At 41.6% G+C, this 11,048-nt stretch overlaps 1 protein-coding gene across 1 annotated transcript in view; it reads left to right on the top strand.

The window, feature by feature from the left end:
* The first annotated feature begins 105 nt into the window (after nucleotides 1–105).
* The window catches only part of LOC136358337 (dystonin-like), a 290,571-nt gene continuing 279,628 nt past the window's right edge, over nucleotides 106–11,048 (top strand). Inside the window, 2 exon segments of the mRNA XM_066314265.1 lie at nucleotides 106–301; nucleotides 735–769. Coding sequence (XP_066170362.1) covers nucleotides 121–301; nucleotides 735–769 — 216 coding nt within the window. The 5' untranslated portion in view covers nucleotides 106–120.

Genomic DNA, 11,048 nt, shown 5'->3' with positions numbered 1-11,048 from the left:
GCGCGGTGCCGGCGGCGATGCCCGCCCCGCTGCCGGGGGGAGAGGCTGCCCGGCGCTGCCCGGCCCCCCGCCGCTCGCCGCAGACCCGCGCACGCACAGGGGCAGCCGGGCGCTTGAGCCATGATTGCCGCGGCTTTCCTGGTCCTGCTGAGACCCTACAGCATCCAGTGCGCCCTCTTCTTGCTCCTGCTGCTGCTGGGGACCATTGCCACGATTTTATTCTTCTGCTGCTGGCACCGCAGGCTCCAGAAAGGGAGGCATCCCATCAAATCCGTCTTTTCGGGTCGCTCAAGGAGCCGAGGTAAGAGGCGCCGCCGGTCCCTGAGGGCGGAGAAGGGTGTCCCCGGCCCATCCCCAGGTTTCTGGCGGCGGAGGGCCCCCGTGGCACGGTTTAGCCGGGCAAAGGCTTTAAAGAAAATTCAAGCCGAGCCCAGGACTGCGGCAGCCTTGTCTCCACCCATCCCTCAGCGAAACCTCGGCTAGAGGGAGAGAGGTGAGAGGCTGAGAAACCCCCCCAACCCTCCCCGGTCTGCCAAAGCTCAGCAGAACTTTATGCCGAACTTCTTCCCGATGAATTAAATATAAATGCCGGGCGGAGCTGCCGGCTGTGCCTGAAGGGCCGGAGCCGTCCCGGAGAGCGCGCCAAAGGGCGAGCGGCGGGGTAAACCCGTTAGCCGGGGCGAAATGCGAGGTGCAGCTGGTGGAGCCTGTGTGTCTTTCTGCTTCCCTTCCAGATGCTGTCATGAGAACTCATCACTTTCGCTCTGAGGTAATTTATTTAGCACGCAATTTCAAGGTCAGAAGTTGTTCTCTTTACCTGAGTACATATTGTCTTGGTCTTTTGTTAATGAAATCACATAGCAAACTTTTCATTTTGCATGAAAGACATAATGTCCTCTTTCATTTCTTGGTTTGGTTTTTTTTCCTTCCCAACACAAAATGAGCTCTTCATCTGTGTTACTCTAACCGGCCTGCCGATTTGTGTCATTCCCAAAGGAATTGGTTACCTGGAGAAAAGCTGTGCTTTACTTTACGTGCCAGACCTCCCTGTGTCCAAAAGCAGCCCTGAGCCCAGTTATTGCCCTCGCTGTCAATAGGTGCAGAGCTGGTGGGGTTTGTGACTGCAGAGCCTCTGCTCGATCGCTGTGCCCACAGCCCTCACCTGCGCCCCGCTCCTTGTCGGGGAGGTTGCCTGCTTGGCTTGGATGTTGCCGCGGGAGATCCCAGAAGGATCCAGACTAACAAGCCTGCTTGGCAGGCACCTCAGTGTGTGACTTTGTATTCAGAGGTATCAAAACTCTTACATGCCAGTGCTGAAAGTATAACACAAACCCTAGTCGCTTCCTAGGGATTCTGAATGAGGAGCGTAATTGCTGGAATAATATGAAAAAAAAATAAATTTGTTTTAGTACCCACTTTGTTTTTATGCTGCCCTGTAGAGACCCTGTCTAGATAGTTCTCTTGCCTGATTTCCTGTTATTGATTTGAGGCATATATTCATGCCATTGCCTATTATTCTGAAAACCTTGAGAGATAGCTTTGCACTCAAGTGATATTTTGTTTTAAATTATTTGCATTTTCTCTTACTCTGCTGTGGGTGTGAGAATTATCCAGTTATGACTAATGTTCTCAAAAGTGTGCATGGGATAATTTTTTGCAGCATGGTTCCTATCGGCAATAAGTTTTAAATTCTTAACTATTTTGAAATTTGTACATACTATCACAAAAAGAAGATGCCATAGGGAGTGTCAGATCTTTAAACCATGAAAAGCCCGAGTTTGTTGTTTACCAGTGCTTCAGTAAAGTGAACAAACAAATGTGTCCCTCTGGAAATCAAAATATTTTTTCACTATTTAGTTTATCCAATGGTGAAATGCTTGGTTTCCAGGTAAAATTCACTCAGTCCTGGATGGAGATGAAGTGTAATGTTTTGAAATACATGCCATCCTGCATGGTGACATTTCAGAGGCAAGTTGGCAGAGTAATTCATTTTTATTGCTTCAGCATGTGGTTATTTGTTTATCATCCAGTCAGAAGTAGATGAATTTAAAATATTTCCTAGGAGCTTCCATTAAGTGAGTATCTGTTCTATTCTTTCATGATTTTCTGTATTTTGTTTAGATGGAGTAATACTGCAGCTAGTGGTCTAAACTGCCCTTTTAAATAATTGGTAGAACTGTTTTTCCCCTGATGACACTTTTGTTAGAGAAATGATGACTCATTTGACATCATTAAATTTTCATTTTCCAATATTTTTTCAAGTAAAATGTTATTTTAATGAATCTGATAGAATTCATTAATGAAAAACTACAGACGTACTTCCAATAAAAATGTTGGGAACATTATCTGAAGCAGAATTTGACATTCTCTGTCTATATCTTCACAAAATATTATGCATTTCCAACTGCAATACAATGTTGATGAAAGCAAAGCATGATACATGAAAATATGGGCTTTGTATAATCCCCCACCCGCAAAATGAATGTAATATCTCAGCTCCAAGTTTCACAGCACAAGGCACACCTGCCAGCTTTCACCATGCTTAGTTGTTTGTCAGGTGTAGTTATAAATAGTGTTTCTTAATTATAATAAAAGATAATGAAATATAGGCTGATAGTAAATAGCAATGGGTTGGCATTCATCTCTTGAGAGCTGGGTTCAAATCTGACTTCCATCACATGAGAACGTGCAGGTGGTCTAGCAGCAGTGCACAGAGAATTATAATTGCCCTATCTACAGAGCCTTGGCAATTCCTGCAGGATTGACTGCCTGCCAGGAAAGCCTTATATTTGGAAAAATAGATGTGTGCAAATTTATGTTGAGATTCTTTGCCACAGCCACAGCTCTCATGGTGCATGCCTTCATTGTCTATATACAGTGAGAACTATTGAATCCTTTTCCTTTAATACTGAACCACACAGTAAAAAATAAGACTGCATATTATGGCAGGGTTGATACAAAATTTGAAAATGTATTTATGATCCTTTTCAGCCCTTCTGTTTTGAATTTTATATGTGTGAATTGAATCCACAAATAGTTCATTTTTGTGGGTCTTGATTTTTAATGTCTCTGGAAAACATACCTCATTATTATTCGTCAAAAGTCTATGTAGATATTACTTATCATAGAATGAACTTAAACACATGACCCCCTGCCTCAAAAGGAGGTAAATTTGCATGAATCATTATGAATATAAAATAGGTTGAAGTCTGTCTTTGTTAGAGGTGCTTAATAACAGAAAAAATTAACCAGGAAGATGTGAGAGTTTATTGAGATAATACAGTGATGTTTCCACCTCCCCACTAACACTTGCTACCATCTGAAGTTTGTCAGGCCTAATTTTTAATATATATTTTATTTGCAGCCCTCTGGTTCATTATGACTGTAACTGCTCTTAAGATTCTTCCATTCCCCAAGTACTATAGAAATTCCATGAAATCACAAAGGAATCACACCCAGAATAGTTAATGATCCTAATCTCAGGAAGACCTAGATATGCCACTGCTTTAAAAAGAAAACAAGTAAATTTCCAACAGAAATATTCATTGCTACATGACACATCAGACTTTGATGTAGTTGTTCGCACTATTCTGTCTTTATTTTGAGAATCAGTTGTAGAATGAAATGTCTGTGCTGAACCAAAACCACACCAAAATAACAATATAACTCAGGGAGAATTTTGCCAAAGTAGGGACTATGATCTGTTGTTGGGCCTTCTTATTATTGTTAATAATATTAAAATTCTTATTGAAAAGAATGTAAAGGCTATCAAGGAGTCACTAATTTCATTCTTGTACTCTTTGTAGAAGTTGGTTTTTTTTTCAGAAGTAGAGGAATTTTCTCTGAGTACTTTGTGGGCTTGGGCTTGATACATTTCAATGTTTATTTTTTTATGCTTTAGAAAGAGGTCTGAGTAGCTCCTGTACCTTTCAGTTTAAAAGCATTGCTTAGTGTGTTGGTGTTGCCACTTCTTGCGATATAAATTTCTTTCTGAATTAGTTTTCCAGATAGTTGAAGCCTCTGGAGTCATTGGATTATGTGAGATTTTTACCTTTCAATTAAAAAGGGAAGAAAGCTTCTAGCCCTTAGGCTGGAAGGAATTAATCTGAATGGTATAATTCTTAATGTATTTTGATTTGGTGGTAAGAACTGTTGAAAAGGAAGGTTCTCATTCAGAATCTATAAATGGTTGGGTTTTATGAGATTGCGAAGGGATAATTGTGCTAATTGCTAAACTAGCAGTTTTCATATTATTGAGGAAAAATGACCAGATTTATAAATATTTTGCCTGAAATTTTCTCTGTGCTTCACAGTTTTCCTTTATCTTACCTTATTTATTAGAGATACTATGACCTCAGGAACTTAAGGTGTCAGTGGGTAGTCACCAAGCAACATGGTATCACTTTTTATTTATTTAATTTTGATTCAGGTATTTTGGGCAAGTTTCCTGTGAATGCTTCCACTGAAACCTACAGGTCTGAAACTACTAGGAAACAAATCATTACAAGTGTTACAGTCCACTGTGAATTCTGATTTCGCATAACCCAGGTGGGACTAAACACACCAGTAAGACAAACAGGAGCTGACACTTCATGAAAATACTCTTTTGGGAGGGCTGGCAGTGTGTGTTAACCATGTCTGTAGCAAAGGAATAACATTTGATGGTTTGAGTTTTGCAGACCCCACATTTTCATTTTAGTACACTGAACAGTTGCTACAAGGTTGTAGACATCCAGTCTGTTTCAATATCTTTATTGATGACATGGATGAGGGTACTGAGTCTTTCATTAGTAAATTTGCAGACGACACTAAGCTGGGAGTGTGCCTTGATCTGTTGGAAGGTAGGAGGGCTCTGCAGAGATACCTGGAATTGTTGGGTGGATGGGCAGAGCCCAGTAAGATGAAGTTTAATAAGTCCAAGTGCTGAGTCCTGCATTTTGGCCACAATAACCCCCTGCAGCGTTGCAGACTGGGGTCGGTGTGGCTGGACAGTGCCCAGGAGGAAAGGGACTTGGGGGTTCTGGTGACAGCAGCTGAACATGAGCCTTCATGCTCAGGTGGCCAAGAAGGCCAAGGGCATCCTGGCCTGGATCAGGAATGGTGTGGCCAGCAGGAGCAGGGAGGTCATTCTCCCTCTGTACTCGGCACTGATGAGGCCACACCTCGAGTGTTGTGTCCAGTTGTGGGTACCCAAATTAGGAAGGATGTTGAGATGCTTGAGCACATCCAGAGGAGGCAATGAAGCTGGTGAGGACACAAACCCTCTGAGGAACAACTGAGGGAGCTGGGGTTGTTTAGCTTGGAAAAAAGGAGACTCAGAGGTGACCTTATCACTCTCTACAACTTCCTGAAAGGTGGCTGTAGTCAGGTGGGGGTTGGTTTCTTTCTCCAAGCAGCAACTGACAGAATGAGAGGACACAGTCTTAAGCTGTACTAAGGGAAATAGAGGTTGGATGTTAGGAAAAAGTTTTTATGGAAAGAGTGATAAAGTACTGGAATTGTCTGCCTGGCAAGGTGGTGGAGTCACCATCCCTGGATGTGTTTAAAAAAAGGCTGGATGTAGCACTCATTGCCATGGTTTTGTTGAGGTGTTGGGGCATGGGTTGGACTCGATCTTGAAGGTGTCTTCCAACCTAATGATTCTGTGAGTCTGTATTGTTGTGACTAGATTGGTAGTGAAATAGTTCATTCAAGACTGATGACATTTATTAAGAGCAAGTGGACTTTCTAAATCATCCATTATGGTACAATGGATACAAAACTATAGTACAACAATCTCTGGGAAATGTATATATTACTGCGTCAACACAGATGCCCAGAAAATTGTTCATAAACTTATCCCCAAGTGTACCTTTGCCGTAATCATGCCCCTTCTGAGGCTGATTGTGAGACAGTTGCCTGAAAATACAGTTCTAGTTATCTTACAAAACAATAATGAATAGTCTTTGAAGACTTGCACCATAATTCATCCTGAGCATTGCAGTTATTTATAAACTGCTCCGAATATGTACAGCTCCAGTGAAAGGAGAAATGAGCAGACCCTCCAAGCTGAATTTGAATCTTCTGTTTGATTGGAGGGAGTGCATCCAAGGAGCACCACAAATGTGCAGGACTAGCCAGAAAAATACATTCATTCACCTATTGAAAGGATGTTTCATTGTCTTTGCAGAGCTGAATCAGCCTGAAGATATTTTACCTTTGTGTTTGACATGATTTTCCCTCAGGAAGTTTAAACTATTTTTCCATTAGCTGTCTAAGAGTTAAGAAGCAGGTTCAAAGAAAAATAAATCAGAGAAAAAATAAATAATTTTCTTAGATGTATGAGAGCACTTACATATAGGAATGAATGGAGAGCTATAAATACAGGTTACACTGTATAAGGACAAATCCTTGTGTCTGTTTTTCATAACATATCCAATAATGTGGACCAGACAGAGTATGCCACACTGAGCTGTCACATGGCAAACTAGGTATCACTGGTTTACAATATGTCATCTGTCCATCACTCTTTGTCAGCTTTAGTCACAGCAGTGCTGCCTTTAGATAGCCCACAAGCATTGGTCTGTGCTGAGGAACAACCTCTTTGGCAATTGTATTGTAAAAATATTTGGCAATTTTCTGGTTGCTGCAGCCAGACTGCTCGAGTGCTGAGCTAAACTAACTGCAGAGAAGTTAACTTGGGTACTTTTACTCTGTACTACAGTGCAGTGTACAAATGCCTGATGCATTTATATAGCCTTCTGGTCGTCTGTATCTCTGCTCTGGCTTCTGATGGTCTTCAGAGCTTTGAAATGCTGAAAGAATCACCTCTGAATTCCATCCAGCACCTAAAAAAGTGCTGACATTGTGTTATAGTCCACAGCAGTGGCCAGGCATGGTCTTGGGACCTGCATTATAGATGAACACATCCTCATGCTTCTCTAGCAGGACAGGAAAACCATTGCATAAAGATACACTGCCTCATAAAAGTTCTTACTTTTTAGTTTTCCATTAATTTACAGTTATGCCAACAACCTCATGGCTATGATGTAAATTTTTAGATATTCATGTTTCTCAGTATCTGCTGATATCTCTGGAAAGGTGGGGTTTAGATGAACTGCAGTTCAGTCGTGCTGCATTCCATTTAAGTGCACAATACCAGTACATGCAAACAGAGCTCTGGTTTCAAGGGGATGCAGGGGGACCACGGCTTGTGGCCATCCACCTGTGAACAGACACATTGTACATGTGTGCAGAATGGGAACTTCTAGCTGTTGTCTTTTGCCCTAAATGAACCTCAGATTGAAACCATGAATTAAAACAGCTGAGGTCATACTTGCAGTGAGCACATGTATTACCACATCTCCTGGAGAAACTGTTCTTACACAGACAGAAGGGATCATGCAGGGCTTCATAGATCACACACTGCTCAAAAAAGCTTCATCATCTGCACTGATTTCTCAGTTACTGTCATTAGATTATGAGGGTGGCAGATCAGGTTGAGGATGCTCCTTCAGAAACAGCCCAGTTCTTTAGACTGAGTGTATTAAATGTAAGAAACCATCACATGAACAGGGTAGTCCCGCCCTTGGGGTCGTGGCTTCTCCAGGGCTGCTACGTGTGTTTTCCTTGGGCATGGAAACCTCACTCACACTCTCTTCCATTCCCAGACTGTTTTAGGTAGAGGCACCGTGGATGTGCTCTGGAAGATCGTGCAGAGCACAGGGTGAAGTCACCTTGATGTTTTCATGTAGGATTGTGATTCAGCTGAGCTGGCTTTTTGGTGCCTGGCCATGTCAGGATCCCAGGCGGAGCTGCAGCCGCTCACGCTCTCCACGTGCTCTGCAGCCTGGAGGGGTCTCAGCTCTGGAGACGGGCACGTGGGCTCCTCCAGCCTCCCGGGGCCGGCACTCAGCACTGTGTGGCAGAGATGCTTTAGTGTGTCAGGCTCGCAGTGGAGACAATTGATCTTGGCCTAGTGTTGGCAAAGCTGCCTTGGTTTTGAGCTTGCTCCTTGTGGTTCTGGCTCAGCAGCGAGCCTGGGTACTCGTTATCTGGGAACTTGTACCCAAAGCGTCGGAGCCCCTGCCGGGCTGCCTTGTGCCCTACCGCCTGGCAGCAAGGAGAGTCAAAGCTTTGCTGTTCCTGACTCATCAGTGGGAATGAAACATGAGTTGTGGCTGAAGTGTGAAAACACTGTATCAGCTACAGAAACTAACTGCACTTGATGTTTGGGCAAAGACACATTTCTTGCAAGTTGTGCCAATGTCCTTATCTCTCCTGTCCACTCAGCTGTTTAAATACAGCACTTGGCTTCAGGATGGTAGGGTAGGTAGTAGAGCAGACTGGAAGTCAAACACAGATCCTACAGCTTTAATTGATGATTATGTAAATTGATAGCACAAATTATACTAAAATGCACAATCATGTCAGGCTGAAGCATTGTATTTATCCTTCTTCCTTGTTCTAGAAAGAACAAAATGATACAACCGGGTTGAGCCATCATTCTCTTCTGATCTGCTTCCACTACCTTCCTTCATGTGAAGGTAGGAGTTGGAAAGTGAATTTGTAAAAACAGCATCCCATTATGCAGCCCAATAAACTCACTGTAGGCATTTACAGATTATAGTCTATAGAGCTACTCAGCTGACCTAGTGTTGATGTCTGCTGCAAGATGTGCTGAATGGTTCTTCAAGCCTCACTGAATGTGTCAACTACATTTTTTATCGGTGATAACAGGAAGCAATGATTTGTTCAACTATGTTGTTGGTATCTGAATATAGTTATCTTAATAGATACCTGAATTCTAGCCTAGGTATTTTCTTACAATATATTCCTGCTAAGTCTCTCATCAGTTATGCATCTGTGTTAAAATTGAAAAAGTACAGACACATCTTCACATGCGGTGGTGGGATAAATTCTCTTACCAGTTTGTGTTTCAAGCAAGCACACTGGACAGAAGAGAGTAATTAATCTCTTTGTATTAGGTGTTTGGCAGCACTGGTATGGTTTAGCAATCTCTGTTATTTCTTATTCAGCTTCTTACTGTATTTTTAATATCTAAAGCTAATTCCTTCTGGCAGATCCTTGATATGTACTGGACACTGCCCAAGATGAGGAGACATGATGAGATGGGAAATGGAGGAAGCAGGCCTAGAAAAGGGACATGCTAGGGGAATGTGCTAGTATATTTTAAATCAAACCTTCCATTGCAGACCACTGAACAAGCAGTACACTGATTTTTTTTTCTTTGTTTTTTTTTCTTAAATAATTGTTCCCTTCCTAGGCAGGCTTGCAGTGCCCTGAGGTAACAGAAGGAACTGGGACAAGCCATCACGTAGCTGTCGTGGAGAGCTGCAAGCCTTGTCAGAGAGTGGTGAGGCTGCTTGGAGAACAGGCCTGCCTCTATGGCTCATAGCTTTAGACAGGAAAGAGTATTTCAGGGGTGTCTTGAGGCATGACTGGGTGTGCCATTTGGCTATTTACTTGCAGAGCATTAGAGTTTTCCTAATGTTACAACTTAACCTGTGCTTTGATAGGAATCCTGACCTTATGGCAGGAAAAACCAAACATGTCATGTTAAACAGCAGTGCAATATAGCATGGGTTATTAGACACTGTATTCTAAATTCACACCTAAATACCTAAATACAAGGGTTCCTATGTATTTACATGGGGGGCCTGCTTAGCAACTGGAAAGCAGATTATTGATGTTCTAGTTCATGAACTTGGTTGGGAAAGTAATCTTGTTCAGGTTATGTAAAAAGCAATTGCTTTAAATGCTTCTGAACGTGTGGACTTATCTTGGAATATTACATGTGCCAAATCACAGTCTTCAATATCTGAGAAATGATTCCAGCACTGCTTACAGTTTAGATTTTAGAAGATAAGAATAATATCTCCTAAAATAAACATAAGGCATGCAAAGCAGCATCAGTGAAAGCTTGCTAATGAGGGAGTGGAATGAGAAATTGAATATAAAATATTATATTTTATGTTTTAAATCCTGATTTAGATCTTTATAGGAGTAAACCTTTGTAAGATTAAAAAAAATCAACAGAACCACACACACAAAATGTTGCAATCTATTTTTTTTAGTTCTGATAGAATCAAAATCAGTTGCATTCTCCTTGGGTGAAACAAGACACTCGGTGAGTGCAGATAATCTTCTTGTGATAGAAAATTTACTTTAAATGTCTTGGAGGACTTAACTTGAATCTTGGATTTTGGGTGGAATTCACAGAAATGGCAGTTAAATAAATGTTGTGGGGTTTTCTTTGGTTCTTTATAAACTGATGATATTTGCAATGGAAATTTCTATGGAAGAGGAAGGAGGGAAATAATGCAGCTGTGGTCATTTTTAGTTTAGAACTGTTCTTACAGTTCAGATGCATAGATATATATGTATATATATGTGTGGTTTTCTGTGTAGCAGAAAAAAATCTCAATTTTTTCTCTTTCAGTGTGCAGAGGAATTTGATACAATGAAGTTATTTAATTAAACCTGCCACTTTAGTTGAAGTAGGTGCTCCAGCTATAGGGTTTAATTCTATTTCATCCTCTTTGAGCAGCTGAGAATGCCAGCATCTCAGAAAGGTTTGATGCTACACATACTAATGTCTGTTGGCCCTAAGATATTGTGGGCCATAAGACATGAAATTCCCAAGATTTAAACAGGTGATAACTGACAATTTGAAGACAATTTCTTGAGGCCATTAGTTGACAATGGTAACAGATAACAATTCTCATGCACATACAGCCACTGTCAGAAACCTTAAAAGCAAGAACACAAAGCTGGATATCCTATCTGAGCTTCTTTTGGCTTTGATATTCACTAGCACACCTTAATCTACAGGAATCACTCAAATATGTGTAAAGACCTTTGCAAACACACTTGAGCTCTGCTGTCACCAAATTGTGGCCTAATGCTAGCTAGCACTTTCTCTGTGATTTACTGAAATTCTGCCAGAAGGTAAGCTGGGCTGCAGTCCAGTGCCTACTGAAGTTAATGCAAAAATTTCTGTTGACTTCAGCTGCACATCAGATAATGCACTTTTACCTCTATTGATG

The sequence above is a fragment of the Sylvia atricapilla genome, chromosome 3 (genome assembly GCF_009819655.1).
Source record: "Sylvia atricapilla isolate bSylAtr1 chromosome 3, bSylAtr1.pri, whole genome shotgun sequence".
NCBI classification, from domain to species: Eukaryota; Metazoa; Chordata; class Aves; order Passeriformes; family Sylviidae; genus Sylvia; species Sylvia atricapilla.
Note: the sequence above shows the minus strand (reverse complement) of the source record. Positions and strands in the feature narration are given on the sequence as shown.